Below are 23015 nucleotides of genomic sequence, written 5' to 3' on the forward strand. Positions count from 1 at the left end.
CCGCTAGTTTCTACAGCCTTACTACTTACTGTACATGTGGACCATTGCAGTCCCTTGCTTCTTCAGCTTCTCATTCTCCTCTCTTGGAGATACAATCTTCGTCTCTAATTTGTTTGCATGCATGAACCACATCTTTCAGTGAGGCAATGTCTTCCCAAATAAGTTAGGCTATAGGACTGACAGGATCCTCTGTGGAAGGCCAAAAAGACAGCCCTACATCACATCTTACTCAAAAGGGCATTGCCTTACTGAAAGATGTGGTGTTCATGCATGCCTAACTGAAAGAAGATGCAGTGTTCATGCATGCAGGCAAACAAAAGACAAAGATTGCAGCCAGAGAGAGGAGAAGGAGAAGCTTAAGAAGCAAGGGACTGAAATGGCTAAAACCATTCAGAGCTAGTACGGTCCAAGATAAAGATGCACAAGAGGGCACAAAATCATTTAGAACAAAGCATGAAAATTGCGAGTGATTGCCTATTATAACATGTTACTCAAATAATACTAAACCTCACCATTTCAAAGCTGCATTTACCAATCAATATCTGTGATAATGATTATCACGACCATGCATTCCCCCACATGATGAGACCTTGCACAGGTTTGGATAACTACCCATGAGAAGAAGCGTACCGTTTCTGTTACTCTTCTCAAGGTTCCACCACCAAATGTGTGCCCACAACCAACAGCAGTGTACGCATCCTCCAACATGGCCCCTCTGCATCAGAAAGCCAAAAATTGCTGATTAACACATAATAAAAACCTTATTTTCCTAAAACCATGCATTTGCATGTACATTCCAAAAATGTTTCATCGCGCACCCACCCCATGTGCAGAGACAAAAAGACCACAACACACACTAGAGACATTCAGCATAAGGCTTAATTCTGAGTCCCCCTCCCCCCATACCCCCCCCCCCCCCCCCCCCCCCGCGCGGGGGGCGCGGCCTGAAAGAAGATCCATAGTTACTCAGCAAAACAGCCATAAGGGCTAAGTACAAACTCAGTTCCATAGAGGGGAGTGAGAATCAAGAGACTGAAAAGGGGGAGGATGCTCTTCTCCTCTGGCTGGCCGCTCTGTTAGAGAATGTTATCTCATACAATTGAGGGCAGTGAAGGGGGGGGGGGGGGGGGGGCAGGGGGGGAGGCAGGGGGGTTTGTTGTGTGGGGGACAACCACACAGGTAGTCTATAGTGCCAAGTGGGCTCTGCACCACTGTCAGTGTGCAAGGGACCGTCACCCCACTAGCAGAGTCCATCCGGAGCATTGGCTTGATATCATTCATACCATCCATGGACAAGAGGGTAAGCTTCAGGGTGGCTCCGACCGTATGTTAAAGCGCCACTAGGCTGCCTTGAGGATTTTCCCTCGTTGGCCTCGCTACAGCGAGCTATCCAAATGTGCCACAAAGCAATACTATTACAATTCTCCCATCTCTAGCTGGAGCCAAGATCCAATGGTCGATGGCTAGAGCTGGAATTGGCACTGCAGAAATACAGCGATGAGAGACCTACAAGGCAAGTCCCCCACCCTCATCCTCATATGACATGGTGCCTCAGCCTCAGCCTCAGCCTCAGTGGCCCAAGCAACTATGCCCCAAGTAACTCTGAGGGAGGGGGCCCTTTCCATAGTGAAAATTTGAAGAATCCGCTGCCAAACCTGCTGAGCCTTCGGGCAGTCCCAAAGGCAGTGCCATTGGGACTCCTGTGGATGGCTACACCATGAAAGGCCTACCTCCTATGGCCAGGTAAGTGCCAACTGCCAGGCTCCGATGCGCCAGCTGCCACAGAAAGAGAGTGATCTTTCGCAGGCAAAAACTATCCCACAGCCTATTCCAGAAATATGAGAGGAACTGAGAAGGGAGGCCCTGAGGTTGCCAATGCCATGCTGCTCCCGGAGTGCCCTCGATCTCTGGCATCTAGATCCTATGGCCGAGCCGTGCAGTGTAAGCAAAGAAAGGGGTGCTAGGAGCCTCCTCACTGTCATAGGGATCCTGCCAACTCCACTCCCCTAGGTCTCACTCAAATCGCGTGAGAGGGCATCCCTCCTAAATCCATAACCGCCAAAATCCCTCTTTGGCCATCTTGGTCGGAGAAGGGCCTATGTGCCATTCATGTGCATGAAAACCAATCACCCTCACCCTCTGTAAGGTGCATCCACAAAAATCCTCCAAAGGGGGCTCTGCTCTCTCAAGTCTGCAATGTGGTCCGATAGACGTTATGAGTGAGGCGAAGCTCTCATCAGCACCATGGGGAAAGGAATGTCATGTCTATTGAACACTCCCAACCAATGCTGCAAAGTAAAAGATGAGGAAAGAGGGGGGCGGGGGGGTATCTGGGATCGCGGCCAGCCACTCCGGGGGGATGGAGTCATCGATGTCAAGGCTAAGGTTGTCCCTACCCCGCATCCCAGTAACGCTCCTCTCCTGGGTCTCCGGGGGAAGCTATCTAAAAATAAGCCAATCTCCGATAGACCGAGCGGGGCCCAAACTCTGAGCTCCCCATGATACATGCAGGCAAGCACCCAACATGTGACCACTGGGCAAACGGACCAAGGGGTTCCAAACCAAAGGCAGACGGATGCGCTCCTTGGATGCAGCTCTAGGGCACTGTTGAAGGGCCGGCCTAAGGTCATCCCAAGCGCGCAAGAGACTAGCTGCAAATTTGTCCTCAAATGCAGGGCTAAAGCCACGAGCCCACATCTCCATGAAATTCCATCTCGTACACTAGGGCCAAGGACCTCCGAGAACCAGGGTGCGGGTGGAGATCTTGGCAAGAAGGAAGTCCTAGGGTTCGCCACTCGGAAGAAGGCCACGAACTATAAACTTGCCCAAAAGGGCATGGCTTTGAATAGAGGGGTTGATGAAACCCAACCCCCCTTGTGTTGTGGCTGAATGATCGCTCTCCAGGCCATCTTGGCCCTGGCAAGCATCCTATCTATACCAACCCATAGACAGTTGCAAATCAATCGTTGAACCGGACCAATGCAAGCCCAGGAGAAGACCCAGCAAGAGGTGATATAAAACATGGTGGCGGGAAGAACCTAGTTCGCCACCACGACTCAGCCAGCTAAGGAAAGCCTAGCTTAACTCCAGTATAGCAACTTCTTCCGAACGCTCAGAAGAAGAGGGGCTAGCTGCTACTTCGGGAAAATATCAATACCAACTAGGCATCCAAGGTAACAAATTGGAGTGCCACTCAATATCGATTGAAAAACCTCCACTGGCCTCCAAGTTAGGGGGGGGCACTAAGCCAACCCAAAATCCACATAACTTGTGCCTGTTGATCTCTGCGCTCCAGATGCACTGCAAGAGATCTCTATCGCCTCGGCGAATCTCTGGAGATTCCCCTCATCTCCTCATAGGTATGAGGAAGTGTCACTGGCGAACTCTAAATCGAGTAGCTCCTCTTGCGCGCAAATGGAAAGACGCGGCCCCTCAAGCCTTGTGCCCTATCATTTGGATGTGGAAGGGTTTACACCTAGTCTCCGCACCTACATATCTCAAAAGGCACAGCAATTTTCTTTTCAGGTTTATAAGGCCTCATTCCAGCGAGATTTTATTGTCTCTCCTCTTTTGGGGTGTGACATGATCTTATGAATCTAGTAGTTTTGCCGTGAGAAGAGAATGGAAGAAGTCTGCGGCAAAGGCTCACACCTTGTGGGGGTGGGGGGGATCCGCAACTATGGATCATCCTGGCCTTGCAACCTGCGGATACCATCCCTCTCCCTCTGTGTGTCAGAAATCTCAAAGAAATCTTTGGTGACCCTGTCACCCGCTTGGGTCCACCCAGCAAGGTATCGTACTCCACTCTCCGCTCCTAAATGGAACAAAGCTCTATGTGGGCTGCAGCCAACTAGGCCTCAATCCACGGGCTATCTTGGGTGCTCTCATGAAGCCATTGCAAGGAAGCCAAGCTCCAACAGATGCTCCTCTCCTGTTGTCAAGAACCAGCCAATCTGCTCTATGCGGCCACCTGCAATAATAAATATGTTGATCTCTCCAAGGCCTGCGTCCAAATCTCATGCGGCTGAACTAGTGTGAAAATCTTGGCTCCCCCAAATCTCCTCTACCTTGCTGCAGATCTCAAGATCCTAAATAAGGCTATTTGGGAACCAGGTGCTCAAAAGTCTATCTTGCCTCCATAGGTCCTCTAGGGAAAGAATGACCGAAGAAAAAATTGCCTCCCACAATACCAATCATGCCACTTCATCCAAAAGCCCACTCATCTACATAAAACCCGTCTAATCTCGAAAGGTTGGGGCCTGTACTCCTGTCGGATTGCGAAAAGCTGAGACTCTTGGGGCTGCATCAGAACTCCGATAAATGCCAAGGGTCAAGTCCCCTCAAAGCCAGAATCAACTCCTCCCAGGGCGAGTACTTTCTGCCTGAAAAAGTAGCCATGCCACCATTAAGTCTGTCTTCTGTCAACTCTAAAATGTTAAAATCACCACCTGTGCACCAAAAATCTGCATGTGGGAGGGACTGCAGAGCGGTACTCCATAAAGTAAATCATCAGCAATTAAACATCGATGATTGTTCCCATCTGATCATCGCCAACGACCTACTGCTCATAGTCACCGCCTACTGCTACACCTGCAGTGCTGCTATGCTTTCATGTCGACGATTGTTCCCATCTGCACTATGCCACTCTCCTGACAGCCGACGACCTGTTGTCTTCTGCGCCGACCTCATCTGTCTCTTTCGGAGGTAGATACTCATTGGACATTCTACAGGTTAAAAGAGTATCAATAAGGGTTCTCTGCCCAAGATGTCCCATTATATGTTTTGTAATCGCCTTGTGTTATAAAAAGCTCCGATACTTCAATTTATCCATGTTTTGAGTCAAGGGGTAGTTTAGGATGGATGACATGTATCATGTGTGGTCAAGCACATGCACAGTTCGCAGGCGGGAGTCCACTGCCTGCAAGTGAACATACAAACCAAGCAAGCATGTAAAACAGCACAAGAAAACAGTTTCCAAGCATGCACACATGTATGCAATGCACCATTGGCATGGACAATTTCCATCCATAGAGTATATACAATGGTGCATGCCAATCTACCATGTATTACTAACATGAAGTATATACAATGCTGAATAGAGATACTCAATGGTAGCACTGTTGAGTTCTCAATGACTCAAAGATGATTGACTGATCAATGAATGAATGTGGCTAAGGCCTAGACTCCTATTTATAATGTCTAATGTTGGTGAGTTGGCTTCAAACTCTCGGAGAGATCCCGAGCTCATTACATGGCTCACATTTCTGTTCAGGTTTGAGCGTTGGCAACTGGGACAATGAAACATATGTTGGAATCTCCCCATCTGTGATAGCATCACACCCAAGAGCTCCTCCTCGCTTGGAAGCAATCCTTCACTTGGATCAACGCTCTCGATCTTGGGCCACTTCTCAGCCATAGGCTGCTCTTGTGAGTAGTTGTTTCATCACACTATCTGTCACCAACTTGGTGGTCTGGGCTCTCCTTTGCTCTTCCAAAAGCCTTGCTTCATGCGTGCCTGACTGTCCCAAAACAGGTACAATCTTCCCATACTCTTCCTCGCATCTTGCCCTTGAGGCAGAAGTAGGAAGCATGTCCACGTAGCACTCACATGGACCAAAACTAGGATGAAAGAGCACAAGTAAAGCATGTTGTGGATTCAGTGAACTTGGCCAAGGACATGGCTAAGGCGAAATTCCTAGCCCTACCAACTGTGGATTTAGAGTTTGCTTCGAAAAAATACAGATGTTCTCCCCTTGAACTAATTTATGATTTATGCATAGTATGGAGCTCATTCCTTGAGCACACTTGGTTTTAAAGAAACTTAACCAGTCGAGTCCCGTGGAAAGAAGAGATTGTGAGGTAACTTCCTTTATATCCTTGGACGGCCAAGCAAGTCCCTTTGGGACGTGCCACTTGTTCTGAAATCTATTCACGAATTTAAAGCAATATGTAATCACAACTTTTTCACAGATGTTCCAACAATGCAAATTGGTGATTCCAAGCTCAATCCACTTTGAGTTGGGAGAGGCCATAATTCGCCAGTAAGCAACGACAGACCTCGGTTTCAATCGGCTCTAACGCGAGTGGGATTTAAACTCGATACTCCCATTCAAGAATTCAATTGCTTATTACCTACTCGCACGTGATGCCATGGAGAACTCAGAATGGTCTTGAAGGCCATTGTTCTCATTAAAGAAAAGGCCTCACAGAGATTCTCCAAACATGACAAATTATGGACTTTATAATTGATTCAAAAGTTAAACTTTGTGTGATTAGAGGTGCACCTTTGAATTCTTAGTTATGTCTAGATATATTACCTTATCATTAATTTAACTTTAGAAATTTTATTTATCATGGATTAGCCCCCATTTTAGCATATTTGGAATTTTTAACTAGGTTTTCTATTGGATAACCAATAATTATATGCATAATACTTTTTTTTTAAAAAGCACAAAACAGTACTTAGCTTTCAAGAAAATCAACGAGACTGCAAACCATGAAGAATAATGATCAATAATTACAAAACCTACGTCAAAGGATCAGATAAAAGACCCCGTAGAGTCAGTTCAGAACTACCATGTCGCTTCCTCTCCTACAAAACACAGAGATACAAAACACAGAGATACAAAACTTTTAATAAAGGAAGAATTTCAGAATAAGGAGCTTTCAAACCATCCCAACAAATCGTAATCTTCAAACAAACAAGCCATAGCCGGTAAAGCTTGTCTTTACTCTCATGACAGACGCGGTAAATCCATGAGACACACCGTAGAGTTTTCTGTCCCTGTTCCTGCTGCAGCCTCTGCAGCACTCAAACTTTCCAAAAACTTGGAAACCGGCACAGGACCAAAACCTTCAGGAACTACATGGCCAGCGTCTGCCATGGTAGACCCATCCAACACTGCACCGTCACGTGGCATGAGCCGAAACATCAAGGAAACTCTGTAGATTATAGACAAACAATGAGTCATACAGCCTGAGAAAATGCATGGGTTTGAAATTATACATGCCCATGAAGCAAAAAGAAAAAACGGCCCCACATGCAACCAAGGAACCATGTATTTAAAAAAAATTATACAGCAGAGCACACCTTCTCGTGGAGCCAGGAACAGCTGATGATGATAAAGGAACTACCCGATATCCACATGCAGAGCACAACCCTGCAGTTATATGTTGGAGAGCTCTCCCTGTCACCAGCAATAGATCTCCTGCTCGTAGTCCAATATCTGCAAGGTACCAAAGCCCATTTGTATCACAAACCTGCAAGACCAAACATACTGTAAACTCAGTACACTAACATCCTCAAAAGATGTGTTTTTTAATTAAATCCTAGGTGTTATATGTGAGTAGTGAACAACCACACCAGATATATTGTATAGTATAATGATGTTCGTCTTCTAAATTTTACGTTATTGGTGATAGTCACAATGAATAAGAGGTTCCTACAAAGATCAGGGATGTATGAGACATCCACATGAGCTGTTCTCCTATACCTTGTACCCCAAGAGTAGGGAAGCTATACCTTTCCCTTGAACGGTTCTTCATTGCCAACTGTCACCCAGATGCCATGTCTTGTAAGCTGTGGGATATACTAGTCCTTATGACTAGACATATTTTGAAGCAGATGGATCATTGTGTGCTGCTACCTGAGATTCCTCTATCACCTCTTCAATACGAGGAAAAAGCGGTCAACTTCCACAAGTTACAAGCAAAACAATTGCTTCCCCATCCCCAAGCTTTTTTTGATGAAGCAATAACTGAAGCTTAAATACTTTTGCCTGGTTCACCGTCTCATGATAACTTTCAATGCAATTACTGCATTGGTAACATGCTCAACCAGTGGTAAAACATTGTGCTTTATTGTGTTTACAAAGACACGGAGAGCATCTGCTCTTCCCACGCTTGAACTATGGAAGAACCATGTTTCCCTTATCATCAAGTGGGGCTCCTGGCTGTGCTTGCATACAGCAACTAGATAGTCATTCACAGACCCCAACTCTAATATCATGTAAGAAAAGGATATGTGGCGTCTACAGCAAAACAAGCAAAAATCTTTCCGCACAAAAAGGACTCAGATATACTCTCAGTGCCCACTACAGAAGAGAACGCAAGAAAATATATATATATATACAATGCTAATGTAAGACGATACAACGTGCGGTGTATAAAAGAGAACATTCACAAGAGGTAGGATCTTTCACAGCACAAAACTTTAAAACTCAAATTGCACAATAACCAAGATAGATAATATATTGTGTTACTGAAATGATACAATGGACGGCGAAGCCACACACCCATGTGCTCCTGCAAAGGGAGCTCAATGGCTGATGCAATGCTCCGCATCTCTGTATTCGCTCAGTGGGTGGAGTACTTCCACCTCCCAGGGCCACTACTTCGTCTGCAGACAAATAGGGCACATTGCACACGCTTGCCCATGTAGTCGAGGCATGGCGGGCCAGCATGAAACCGGCCTCTGATAGAAAACCAGAGTGCGGTAGGAGCAATCACCCGTCCACTTGTAGTCTAGATGAAAAACAAAACACAGATTGGGGCTAGAGTGCCCAAATCTGAAAACACAGCGACACCTGTTGGCCCCAAAGCTTGGCGCCCCTTGCGGTATTTCTTTATTCAATTAAAATAATATGTATGGCTGAGTACAACACAAAAACCAGCCAAGAGTTTACACCTGTAAGTCCAATCTGACTGCCCACAAATCCTTCTCAGCACAGAGGATCTATGCACACAGATCTGTGTCCTCAAGCAACACACTGTGCCTCCCTCTGATCAGCCAAGATCACAAAGCAGGCCAGCCATGGGCATACATCTGGCATAACTCAAGAGCCTGATACATCTTCTCAGCTCAAACATACATATGCTGTTCAATCTCTGTCTTAATCCCTTGTCAATCTGCCATACTCCTCTCACAAGGAGCCAGATAACACATACCTGTAGCAGACATCAAGCAATAGAAAGAGAGATAGTTGAACAGAGTCAAGGCTTACCAAGTTCAGCTCGTGAAACAACACTGGAGGAAGCAACAGCACTAATCTGTGCCTGCAGGCACTTGAATCCACAATCCTGCTTCACACGTGTGCTTGCTCTTGCCTGTATCCTCCTCCTGATGCTCACTCCTATGCTGTCCTTGAAAAATACAGATCTGAAAATCAGCACAGTACCCGTCTGTACCGCCTCGGGATACGTGCCAGGCGTTGTACTTGCATAAACAGCCTGCTGTCCACTTCTGTACCTGCCTGAATTTGAGAAAACAGACCTGTCCAGCACCTGTCCAGCACCTGTTAACACCTCTGCAGCAACTGTACCTTCTGTACTTTGCTGCCCGTACACTATACGGCAGCTGTACAAGGTGTACTTGCTGAAAAACAGCTGTACTGGTCTTCTGCGCAGAGTTTCCAGCAGCTGTCCTGTGCGCCGCCAGCAACAGAAGAGAAAGAGAGAGAGAGAGAGTGCCCAGTTCTGGCCGTACAGTGCTGTACGGCTGGTTCTACTCAGAAAAAAACAGCTACAGCCACAGCAAAACAGCCGCCTTCTCCTTTCTCTTGAGCTTTTCCACGCTAGTGCACAAGCGCATGAGGGCTTCTCCACTTTTGCTACACGACTCCCCAAAAAGGGAAGAGAGAGAGAGAAGAGAGAGAAAACTCCTTCTCAATTTAATCCCTAGGGCCCCAACTTAATAAGTTCCTAGGGCCACTAAGGCCTAGGGGCAAACTCCAATAAACATTAAAACTTAATGTTTTTAGTTTCCCCCTTCACACCTAGGGATGTCCACACATCTTAAACACTGTCCGGGCACCCCCCATGTGAATCATAAAATATTCTGACTCTGCAACCACCATGCCCACACTTGTCCTGCTCCATTTTCACAGGGCCATGACATACCCCCCTCTTGAAAGATGGCAAGCGTCCTCGATTGCATTCTGGTGATGCATCAAAATATCCAAAGTGAAATATACAATATGGCAAGATCAGCGTCCCAATCTCTCTAAGCCATACACATGTATCATCATTCACTGCAAACCAATGGCATAGTAATAGTCCAAGTTGTATACCACTGTGAACCATACATATCCACAAAAATTTCCATGTGACTAGTACACATATATCATAGAAGTCCCATAAACAGATGTACTGTCAGCCTCAGTACCTTCGGATGAGATAAAATCCGCACCAAGCGACCTCTAGATGTCATCTGAGCCTGTCTGTATCAAGGGAGTGGAGGTGCTACCCCCCTCTTGAGCATCAGGTAATGCTCCAGACCCATGCTCTGCTGAACCTGAATGAGCCACAATAAGAGTCGGCTCTAACTCAAAGGCATCGAGATAAAGCTGCAAAACCTGAGGTGAATCTGTTAAGTCACCTTCCTCCATCCACTTCGCATCCATCGGTGAATAGTTCTTGAACTTCACAAGATAGCGACGGGAAACTTTACCTCGTACCTTCCTTTCTTTATGTGCCAGTATCTGCTCTGGAATCAGAACCTCATCAAGTTCCTCAACTTCCGGCTGAGCCTCATCTGATACATCCTCAGGCACATCCCCACGGAAAGGTCTAAGAAGACTCACGTGAAAAGCATTGTGAATCCTCCAGTGATCTGGTAACTTCAATCGATAGGTTACCTCACCAATCTTTTCCAAAACCTGAAAAGGCCCATAATATCGCATACTCAACTTAGGGAATAAGCGCTCTTTACCCTTCATCTTCTTGAGTCTAGCCTTTTCAAAACGCAAAAGAACCCAATCACCCAATGCAAACTGTAAATCACGTCTGTGACGGTCTGCGGCTTTCTTTTGCTTCTGCTGAGTTTTCTGAAGGGCCAACTTAACTCTCCGATAAGCTTCATCCAAGCTCTCCACATACTGATCAGCCTCAAAGATCTTATCCTTTGTATGCAAAATGGGTGGTACTTTCTTCCCTCCTTCTACAATCTCAAAAGGCGCCTTGCCTGTCGAGCTATGTACAGTGTTGTTATATGCAAACTCCACCAAAGGAAGATACTTTTCCCATTGTTGCTTGTGCTCTGACACATAACACTTGAGAAGATCCAACACTGTAGAGTTGGCCTCTTCTGACTGACCATCTGTCTGTGGATGAAATGACGATGAAAACTTGAGAGTTGTACCAAAACAAACTCGTCATCCGTGGATCACGGTCACTAATGATAGACGTAGGCAAGCCATGATACTTGAAGATGTTAGCCATGAACAACTTCACCATATGATCCACTTTAATTGTCTTCCGCACGGGAATGAAATGTGCCTGCTTACTGAACCTGCATATGATAGTCCAGATGCCATCATTTCCCGTTTGTGTCCGTGGAAGATCAAATACAAAATCCATGGCAATGCTCTCCCAAGGTCTATCCGGAATAGGTAAAGGCTGTAATAACCCTGGTGTCTTCTGACGGTCAAACTTTACCTTCTGACATACGATGCATTGCCTCACAAAGGCATCAACATCTCTTCTCAAGGTTGGCCAATAAAAGAAAGTCTCCACTGCTTTGACCGTGGCGTCAATACCTCTATGACCTGCATACGGTGGAGCATGACTTTCAATCATAACCTTGAGTCGCAATGGCCTGGTAACACACAGTCTGCCATGCATCAATAAAAACCCATCTCTGAGAGTGTAGTGCTCATGCCGCTGACCCTCAGACATCTGATCATACAACCTTTCAAAGTCCTCATCATGGGCATACTGCTCTTTCATTTCATCAAGCTCATGATGATAAGCAAGTGAAACAGCAGAGACCTGTGGCTTGCGTGACAAAGCATCTGCCACTACATTCTTTTTGCCTTCCACATGCACAATCTGGAAGTGAAACATTGACAAAAAGTTTGCCCAACGCATATGCTTCTCTGAAAGCTTAGTCTGCGTGAGGAAATAACGCAAGGTCTGATGATCTGTCTGCACAGTGAAATCAGCCCCAAGCAAGTAGTGTTTCCATGTAGAAAGAGCGTGAATTACAGCCAACATCTCTTTCTCATACACCTGTAAAAGCTTCTCGGCATCTTGCAAAACTCTACTCTCATAGGCTATCACATGTCCCTCTTGCATGAGAACTGCACCAATGCTACTTCCACATGCATCACACTGGACAACAAAAGCCTTTCGGAGGTCCGGTAACACTAATACTGGGTCCGAAGTAAGCTTTTCTTTGAGCTTTTTGAATGCTGTAATTTCCCGATCAGCCCATCTAAACGGAGTTGCTTTCTTCGTCAAAGCATGAAGAGGCGAAGCAATTTCAGCAAAGTGCCGTATGTAACGCCTGTAATAGGAACACAATCCTAGAAAGCTGCGTACATCATGCACGGTCCTCAAAGCTGGCCAATTAAGTATTGCTTCCACCTTTGCTGGATCCATACGGACTCCATGACCAGACACAATATGCCCCAAGAAATGTATATCCTGCAAGAAAAACTCACTCTTCTTGCCATTAACCACCAATCTATGGTTTCTGAGTTCTGCAAACACAATGGCCAAATGCCTTCTATGCTCTTCCTCATTTTGTGAATGCACAATCATATCATCAAAGAATGTGCCCACAAACTCTCTATGAGGCCTGAAAATCCTGTCCATCATTCTGTTAAATGTGGCAGGCGCATTTGTCAAACCAAAGGGCATAACCAAGAACTCATACAACCCAAATGTGGTTCGGAATGCTGTCTTATGCACATCCTCGGGTCTAATGCGTATCTGATGATACCCGCTTTTCAAGTCAATACGACTAAAAACTGTGGAGCCCTGTAAGCGGTCCAAGATGTCATCGATCCTCGGTATGGGGAATCGATTCTTGATGGTATTCTTATTCAGCGCCCTGTAATCTATACACATGCGCCAAGAACCATCCTTCTTCTGCACTAAGAGCACAGGTGAGCAAAAGGGTGATGAGCTAGGCTGAATCAACCCCTTATTCAATAGCTCCTGCACCTGACTCATAATCTCTTCCTGTTGGGCTGCACTAACACGATACGGCGGTCTATTCGGTGGAGTACTACCAGGAATCAGATCTATGGCATGATCTTCTGGCCTCTCAGGAGGTAATTCTCCTGGCAATGACTCGGAAAAACAGTCTTGAAACTCACTTAAGAAATCAGCCCTGTCCTTATCTAACATTGACAAATTAGACTTAGACTCATCATCCTGTGCATCCTTTACATAAATCAAGTACGCGGAAAGATGCTTTTTCATTACTGATGAAATCGCCGAAGCGGATACAATAGGAACAGATTCCCCTTTGAGTTTTACATCCAATACATGCTCTTTCCCTCTATGAGTCAGAGTAATTGTCCTATTGTAAGTATCCACCACCGCATGTACCCTGTGGCACCATGGCATCCCCAACAAAACATCACAGCCATCCAAAGGCATGATGAAGAACTCTTCGCTGTCCACATAACCCTGCAAATGAAGCCGAAGCTTCCCAATGATAGGAGTAACGGGTTCTGCATACCCTGGACAAGCCATATTTGCCTCATGTAACGGCCCCATCTCCTCTGCGCGAATCCCCAATCGGCCAGCCAAATCTGGTGAAATGAAGTTGGCTCGAGCACCTGTGTCAAAGAAGATCAAAGCATTCTGATCTCTCACTTTGCCCCATGCCCTGCACAACTCTGTAGCTTCACCACTTAGCTGCTCCCCCACAAGATCAGGAACTAAGCCTGCAGAAGGCTTTGGTTTCTTTGGCTTGGGCTCTCCTTTATTGTCAGGGTCCTTCTTGGACGTTCTCTTGGGACAATTGAATGACATATGCCCCTCTTCAGTACAGTAAAAACACTTTTGAGCATCTCTCAAAGCCTGTCTTTCCTCAGAAGTCCTTTTGGGCATTGGCAACTTCTTATACTTTGTCTCTGTAGACCCTTTAGCATCACGAGAAGCATGCCCAAATTTTTCAGCTTTCTTGCCCAATTTCTTACTGCCCTTAAACCCAGATGAACCACCTGTGAGTAACGCATTAGCTGTCATGGCATTTTCAATCATCTGTGACATGTTCGTTACTCTTGTCTTTATGCAGTAATCTCGTACCTCCTTGGGCAGCCCACAACAATACTTCTCAACCTGCTCAGATAATGGCACGGCACGATAAGAAGTCACTGGGAGTAGAGCTTCCCAAAACTTCTTGTTATAATCCTCCAAACTATCACACTTTGAAGCATCCAGCTTGTGCCATGCGGTCATAACATCCACCTCAAATGTAGATGTGAGCCATACGGAAGAGAAAACCTGTTTGAATTGGACCCATGTGGTGGGTGCTATGCCCTGCAAAAGAAGAGTAGACCACCACTGCAAAGCATTGCCCTTGAGAAAAGTGGCAGCTTTCCTCACCTTTGAGGACTCTGTGTAATTCCCACCAGAAAAAGCAGCATCAAACTGCTGTAAAAAGGTAAGTGCCTTCAATTTATCCTTGGCCCCACTGAAAGTGTCAAACTTCACTGCAGCTCCCCCTTCCTTGTAATCCTTCGCCTTTCCCATAGGCGTTAGATTATCATATGGAAGTGGTTTCGTGAGATTGCTGCCCCCAACATTCATACCCATCATTGGGTCAACATTTCCCATTCCAACACCAGGCATACTATACATCCCAGCCATGTTTCCATACATTCCACTATGCATACCTGGCTGCATGCCACCAAACATATTGCCTTGCATCCCAGGTTGCATGCTTCCAAACACATTTCCTTGCATACCGGACTGCATACCACCATACATATTCCCTTGCATGCCAGGCTGAAAATTGGCTCCAAAAGGCCCATACATACCCATGCCTCCCTGAGGATAACCCCCAGTCATGGATTGAAACACCGAGCCACCACCAAAGTACCCTGGATGCATGTTCTGCTGAGGAATAGGTGGCTGTCCATAGAAGGAACTCTGTGGGTTAGCACCAAAAGCATGCTGCATATTCGGAAACTGTGCAGGAGATGGATCCTGTGGAGTGGTACCACTATGACCCTGAGAAAGATTCTTTGAACGAACCTTCTTCTTCTTTTTCTGGGACTCTGTGCGGGGCTCTGAGCGAGATCTCAAAAATTCAGCAAATCTCTCACTCTGAGTGAGCTGCATAAAAGTATCCATAACACTAGCCAAGCGATCTTTGAACCGAGCATCATCATCCTCTTTACCATGCACATCTTCTGGCTGTGTTACATCCTCATAAGGCTCAACATCTGCAGCCTGTTCTCCTGCAAAAATATCCTCGGATACATCTCTTTCAGGAGAAGACTCTTGCTCTTCTTCTTCATGATAGAAGTACTCTTCCTCTGTATCAGACATGATTGCTGAATTTTCAGCGATGGCTTTCTCCAAAGCAACCACGAGCTCACCCCCTTCGGAAAGTTGATGATTGGTCCCGGCAACGGAACCTTGAAACCGGCCTCTGATAGAAAACCAGAGTGCGGTAGGAGCAATCACCCGTCCACTTGTAGTCTAGATGAAAAACAAAACACAGATTGGGGCTAGAGTGCCCAAATCTGAAAACACAGCGACACCTGTTGGCCCCAAAGCTTGGCGCCCCTTGCGGTATTTCTTTATTCAATTAAAATAATATGTATGGCTGAGTACAACACAAAAACCAGCCAAGAGTTTACACCTGTAAGTCCAATCTGACTGCCCACAAATCCTTCTCAGCACAGAGGATCTATGCACACAGATCTGTGTCCTCAAGCAACACACTGTGCCTCCCTCTGATCAGCCAAGATCACAAAGCAGGCCAGCCATGGGCATACATCTGGCATAACTCAAGAGCCTGATACATCTTCTCAGCTCAAACATACATATGCTGTTCAATCTCTGTCTTAATCCCTTGTCAATCTGCCATACTCCTCCTCTCACAAGGAGCCAGATAACACATACCTGTAGCAGACATCAAGCAATAGAAAGAGAGATAGTTGAACAGAGTCAAGGCTTACCAAGTTCAGCTCGTGAAACAACACTGGAGGAAGCAACAACACTAATCTGTGCCTGCAGGCACTTGAATCCACAATCCTGCTTCACACGTGTGCTTGCTCTTGCCTGTATCCTCCTCCTGATGCTCACTCCTATGCTGTCCTTGAAAAATACAGATCTGAAAATCAGCACAGTACCCGTCTGTACCGCCTCGGGATACGTGCCAGGCGTTGTACTTGCATAAACAGCCTGCTGTCCACTTCTGTACCTGCCTGAATTTGAGAAAACAGACCTGTCCAGCACCTGTCCAGCACCTGTTAACACCTCTGCAGCAACTGTACCTTCTGTACTTTGCTGCCCGTACACTGTACGGCAGCTGTACAAGGTGTACTTTCTGAAAAACAGCTGTACTGGTCTTCTGCGCAGAGTTTCCAGCAGCTGTCCTGTGCGCCGCCAGCAACAGAAGAGAAAGAGAGAGAGAGAGAGAGTGCCCAGTTCTGGCCGTACAGTGCTGTACGGCTGGTTCTACTCAGAAAAAAACAGCTACAGCCACAGCAAAACAGCCGCCTTCTCCTTTCTCTTGAGCTTTTCCACGCTAGTGCACAAGCGCATGAGGGCTTCTCCACTTTTGCTACACGACTCCCCAAAAAGGGAAGAGAGAGAGAGAAGAGAGAGAAAACTCCTTCTCAATTTAATCCCTAGGGCCCCAACTTAATAAGTTCCTAGGGCCACTAAGGCCTAGGGGCAAACTCCAATAAACATTAAAACTTAATGTTTTTAGTTTCCCCCTTCACACCTAGGGATGTCCACACATCTTAAACACTGTCCGGGCACCCCCCATGTGAATCATAAAATATTCCGACTCTGCAACCACCATGCCCACACTTGTCCTGCTCCATTTTCACAGGGCCATGACACAGCACCCACCCACACAGGCGTCATCGAAGAAGCAGTTCCACCTGAGCCTCGCCAACGACACTGATACTCTGTTCCTGGATACAAGAGGATCGAGTTTGATTCTGCCTTTCTTGCCCGCAAGCGTTCTTGCAGGGATCCCAATACCAATTCAGGAGGAGGCCCAGATTTTCTTGGCTCATTGGCATCATGATTCGCGTCTAATTCAAATCCTCTGGTATGGGTGGCTGGTTTTCCAGTCACGGTTGTCTTTCGAGGACTCTGTAAGCAGTAATTGCCGGTCCTTCAGGCAATTGGCAGGACTCTGGAACAAGTGGTGGTGGAGATGCCTCTGACAGCAGCCGCGGCGCTTGCTCGAGCTGTGGGCATTCCAAGGCTCTTCATCATTGTGGTCCCTAGAGTCTCTCCCTCCGTCTAACATTCCAAATTTCAAAATAGATATCTAATTGTAAGTACATCATATAAACGAAATTACAGCACGGACCATAAACCATATTACATAATAGATATACATGGTAGGAGAGATAGTCGGCGAGGTGACTAATGACACCATCTCTCTCATCCGATGAAAATGATGATAGAGGAGCCCCAATGTAGAGCCCTCCATGTCGCTGAATCAGATGAAGACACATGGGTTTGAGGAGCTTTGCTAAGCCCTCAATATCAAACCAAAAGGACTCATCCAACACTTTGCGTTGGATGTATCGAGTGGGCTCGCTAGTCGAATCACGCATCTCCCTCCATGCCGGTGATACCATTGAGGCTCGAAGTGCGTCCTGTACCTCATGTAGCCTGCTAAGGACAAGATACATATAGGCAAATCGGATCTTGGATGGCCGCACCATGTCCAAGTGTGAGTGGGATCGGAAGATAGATAATGCCCGGTGTTTGTTCCTGAAGAAGGTAGTGATGCATACGGCCTCATCCACAACCGGCTTCACCCATCGAAGCTTCCCTATGTCCTCCATCATGAGGTCCAAGCAGTGTGCAGCACATGGAGTCCACACAATGGATGGAAACTCTGCCTCAATCATCTCTCCCATGCTCTTGCAGTTGGACGCATTGTCCGTAATAACCTGCACCACATTCTCTGGGCCAATAATTGTAATAGCCTGCCTAATGTGCTCGAAGATGAAAGCTGCAGTGATACTCTCCCTTGCCTTGCCTGCATCCACAGCACGCAAGAAATATGTGCCCACGAAACTAGAAACAAGGATGTTGATGATATGTCTTCTCCGCACATCACTCCATCCATCTGAAATGATACTACAACCATGCTTCTTCCAAGATGATCTTATTGGCTCTAGTGCATTCTCTATTGTTTCTCATCCTCTAGCATGGTTGTCCGCATCTTCTAGTAGTCTAATCCAGTCTAGTTCTCACATGAACCTACATCGGAGACGGCTTTAATCATTCTCTTCCACTGATCTGTGCAAAGGACATTGAAAGAGATATTGCACTCAATGAGAGTGCACTCTATCTCTATCCCTGCCTTCCGTTGCCTCTCCTTCACCCACGAGGATTGGTTCAATGTACCACGTAGAGAGGCCTGATGGTGTTGTCCTGCACTACCACATGCAATATCCTCCACATGAGACTGTCCATCATCTACTCTAACCCTCTTTTGGCTAGAACCTACACCTGAACCTGTGGATGGCCCTTGCACTAAGCCTGACTATGACATCTGTCCACCCACATATGAACATGCTGGGCCACCAACAACTGATGGGCCCATATGCGCAGGTGTATCTAGCTGCTCATCCTCAATGATGACTCTACTAGCCCTACCAAGCTGTGATCCGAGGAAGATCCGTGGGTTCTCCCGGCGAATCTCATCAACCGCCTCCTGTGGTGCATTTGCACGTGGTCCAATGCCGCCTCCCATACCTTGGCCAACATGAGAAATAACACGAGTGGATGTGCTGGTAAATATTCCTCCACAATATTTGCACTTCCACACGTGCGTGTTGGAGCGGCCGACACCTAGGGTGTTGGGTGTGTCTTGAATGATGGTAAGCCTCGCCCATACGGAACTCGGTGCACGAGGCATCTATGGCCTATGCACAAAAAGAAATCAAGCAAATGGAGAAATGTCAAAATGACGCAAGAGTTATAATATATATTTCCAGCACAATACGAATCAAATTTCAGCTTGTGTGTAGGGGTCCGCAGAGGTGCGGCGGAGAAAGCCTTGTGGGAGGGAGAGAGAGAGAGAGAGAAATGAAATGAAATGAAATGATATATTAACGTCCTCAAAAGGCCAAAATGACCTATGAGACCAAAAAGGTTACAACACTTGGTGGATCTAATACAATGTCTGTGTAAGAAAAGCTAAAACAACTAAACAACTAACTGAGACTGAAACAACAACTATAAGGAAAACTAAGGTACTAGGAGCTCCTCATGGATAACATCTGGGAAGGAAAACTCCAGCAACAAAGGTAAGCATCATATACATCACTATCCAAAGATGTCTCTCCTCGGTCGATGGCGGATATCCTCAATGTCCTCCATGGTGAGTACTCTGACTAGACGTTCCCATGCCGTGCTAGTATGAAATGAAATGATATATTAACGTCCTCAAAAGGCCAAAATGACCTATGAGACCAAAAAGGTTACAACAATTGGTGGATCTGATACAATGTCTGTGAGAGAGAGATTTGCAGTAGGGGGGGGGGAGAGAGAGAGAGAGAGAGAGAGAGAGAGAGAGAGAGAGAGAGAGAGAGAGTTGACGGTGTGTGGGAGGGAGAAAAAGAGAGAGTTGGACCTGACGGCCTATGCGGGAGAGAAAAAAAGAAAGAAAGAAAGAAATATTAAGTGTCTACTAAAGACCCAATGGGCGTATGAGACCAAAGTGGTACAATAATGTCCATGGCATATCTTATCATGGAATGGAAAATAAAACAGAATGAAAACATAAATATAGCTATCTCACTGGGGTGATACAAAACTGTCCATGGAAACTCGTCATGGAAAACTAAGAACATAAAAACATGGGAGCAACATCAGCTCTGAGTAGATGGTATACCACTCTCCAAAATATCAAGCATGGGGTTCACGAGTATGGCCAAGAGGTCTCCCTCAACTATGTCATGTGGAAAGGTAGCTCAATGGCGGTGGAGCATATCCTGGATCTGGAGCTGATCAGGTGATCGTGGACGACTGGGGAGGGGGTGGGGAGGGGGAGGGGGGGTCGAGGGCGTCGGGCACGCTGGAGTGCAGAGGCTTGGTCCGAGGTAACTCCTCTCGGGGGAGGTAGGTCCAGAGCAGCTCGTGGAGGGTCCACAAGATCCACTATGTCGGTTTCCTCCACCTCTTGGGTCCGAAAGAAACTGGTGATAGTTGGCTACCAAAGGAGGGTGCGGGGTGGCTGGGGCCTGTGTCTCAAGAAGGTGTCCCTATGTCTGCGGAGCTCAAGCAGGAAGAGACCCACGCAACGCTGGTCCTGGAAGTCAATGATCTTGGAGAGTGGACCGAATCCCTCACGAAATAGACAGTGAAACCTCCCGTGGATCTCATAGTATACTAGGCAGCGGCATATGTAATGCTCCTCCGTCTGAACCTCTGTGTGGCATAGTCGACAGATCCTCTCCTCTCTAGGTGTCCGTAAGAGCTTCCCGGCTGTAAACATGCGCTCAGCTCTACCTGTCTCCACTCTGAGGCGGTGGGAAGAAACCCGTATCTGGCCAATCCCAATCCGCATGGCATGGGACATGTGAACACTCAAGTAGCCCGGCTGCTGGATGAATCCATCCTCAGTGAGTGTTAGGAAGTGGTCTCTGTAAAAGTGCATCTTCGTGGGGAGCTCCAGGGGTGTGATCCATGTGCAATGTAAGTAGAGGCTAAGAAGATATGACCGGATAACCCGATTGGTATGCTCGTGAGACAGCCGGAAAAAAGGGGAGTCCAAACTGTACTGAAGGGGGGGTAGGCGGTCCATGCAGAGCCCGTATACTGAGAACCAAGTGGAAACTAGTGCATACCATACTCTAGAGTGCCCCTCAAGTGCTAGCTGTCTAGAGGTCTCCAGGGCAAGCCTCGAGTACCTGTGGGGATCCATATGACTGATGCGATGAAGGTATGTGCCTGTCTCGAAGAGTGCCTCCACTACCATCGCAGCTGCAGCAAACTCTGCCTGGAAAATCTGGTGTGGGACTGATGGTTTGCTCCGGATCATACGAGAGAACATCATGACCTGGGGCCTCTCAACTCGCTGCCAATCCGCATCGGATAAATATCGCCCCCAGAAAGCTGCTTCATACATCAAGGTTGGCGTGACGATGGTGTCAAAAAGCCAGCCCTTCGTCCTGGGCTCCTAGAAATGTGCCTGGAAGCATCAAGGCTGCATATCCCCGCGTCAATCTCGCATGTGCTGCGGGAAGCATGGTAAAGCGTGGGCCACTGAAAGTGACACCAAGGTAGACATAGGATGAGACAATCTCCACAGAATCCCCTCTATATGTGAAGCTCAATCTGCATGTGACGGGGCGGGAGGTATTGAAGACCATTACCTTGGTTTTACCAAGGTTAACAGAGAGGTCCCGCTGAGTGCAAAAGTCATGTAAGGCATCCAACTGTCTCTAAAGCCATTCGGCTGAGTCTGAGAGGAGGACGATGTCATCTGCATAAAGTAGTATGGGGATCAATATGCCTGCCAGTGTGGGACCAGCCCCGCCTAATCCATCACTGAAGCTCGAGATCTCGTCAATGTAGAGGCCGAAAAGAGTGGGTGATAGAGGGCAGCCCTGTTTCACCCCAATGGTGCTGGAAATCTCTTGTGATGAACCTCGTGGGGCTCTCACTCGTCCGGTGACGAACTCATAGAGGGCGATGATGCTCCAAACCATGTCAGATAGGACTTCGATCTCCTGTAGACTTTGTAAGAGGCGGGCTTGTGGTACAGTATCAAAAGCTGTGCGGAAATCCACAAAGCAGCAGTAAATCCTGTGGTGTCCTGCTCTACCCTCCTCAATGATGGCACGGAGGGTGAAGATGTGGTCAAGGGTGGAGTAGCTCCTCCGAAAGCCAGCCTGTCCTGAGGATCTACATCCGTGGCTCTCTGCAAATGAACTCAGCTCCGCCTCTAGCACTGATCCATAGAGCTTGGCCAATGTGTGGCCAATCATCATCGTCCTGTAGTTATTAGGATCAAGTGGATCTCCGGCTTTGAGGATGGGGGTGATGGTGTTGGTGGACCAAGAGGGTGGAAATCCTTCACAAAGGGCTCTATTGAACATGTAGGCTAGTAGGGACGCTAGGGTATCATGGGCATGCGAGATGTACTCGGCACTGAGTCCGTCATGATCTTGGGCTCGCCCATTGCGTAGTCTACGAATGGCCTTGAGGACCATGCCCTTTGTGAAGAAGGTGGAGGTGGTGGGGCGGCGGTCTGGTGGTGGGGGTAGGGGTAGGGGTGGCTGATGGGGGATATGATAGAGGGAGCGTGCATAGGAGTGCCATGTGTCTGGGCAGGTGATAGGTGTGGGAGGGCGATGTTCTCGGAGTTTCCTCCATGCCTCTTTGCAATTCAGCCCTAAGAAAAGTCGGTATAACTCATCGTCTTTCCGAGCATAGAACTCCCGTTTCTTGCGTCGGGTGAGCCATTGAGAAATCCGTTGCGCTTCGCGCTTCTTGATTTGCCCAATCCGTACCTCATGCTTAAGATGGGAGCGTGTGGCCCGACATTCGTCATCATCCCAACAGTTCTGGGGCATGGAACCGCAAGGTGGCTTGGCGGTAGACCGCCGCGTGCATATGAAAGAAGCTGTGGCGGATGTGTGGAGTATGGTGGTGAGTTGTGTTGTGTGGGTGGATAGGGGGACAGTAGGTTCCACATCCTTGACTTGGCGGTAGATGTGGTTGGAGTGAACAAGGTCAAGCTTGTGATCAAAGAGGACCTAAATGTAATGTGAGATGGGGGGAGGTGGTGGAGGGACGGGTGGTGTGCAAGTAAGAGTGAAAGAGAGGTAGGCATGGTCAGCTTCAAAAGGGGGTGGCAGAATGGAGAAGTCGGGGATAAGGTGTGCCAAAGCAAGAGATCCCATAAGGAGATCCCATAAGGTAGTTCACAGTGCTAGTACCTCCTAAACGAGGGAAGGAGGTGAGGGCGCCTAAGGAGGGCCATCGAGACATCCCGTTATAGATAACGAGACCATGTGCAGCTCCAGCTCTAAGAAAAATCTCTCGGACACTGTGACCTC

The 23015-nt window shown here is 47.3% G+C and overlaps 1 protein-coding gene across 2 annotated transcripts in view; it reads right to left on the reverse strand.

The window, feature by feature from the left end:
- Positions 1-513: 513 nt before the first annotated feature.
- Positions 514-23015, reverse strand: part of LOC147617919 (uncharacterized) — an 82176-nt gene continuing 59674 nt past the window's right edge. For both annotated transcript variants that reach the window (XM_086776168.1, XM_086776169.1), the window contains exons 4-7: positions 7091-7260; positions 6768-6942; positions 6531-6592; positions 514-715 (exon numbers count right to left, since the gene is read on the reverse strand). In XM_086776168.1, the coding sequence (XP_086632294.1) occupies positions 529-715; positions 6531-6592; positions 6768-6942; positions 7091-7260 (594 nt within the window). In that variant the 3' untranslated portion in view covers positions 514-528. The remainder of the gene's footprint in view (positions 716-6530; positions 6593-6767; positions 6943-7090; positions 7261-23015) is intronic.

This window comes from Cibotium barometz, chromosome 36 (genome assembly GCF_041138505.1).
Source record: "Cibotium barometz isolate CiBa-2024 chromosome 36, ASM4113850v1, whole genome shotgun sequence".
In the NCBI taxonomy this organism is placed as follows: domain Eukaryota; kingdom Viridiplantae; phylum Streptophyta; class Polypodiopsida; order Cyatheales; family Cibotiaceae; genus Cibotium; species Cibotium barometz.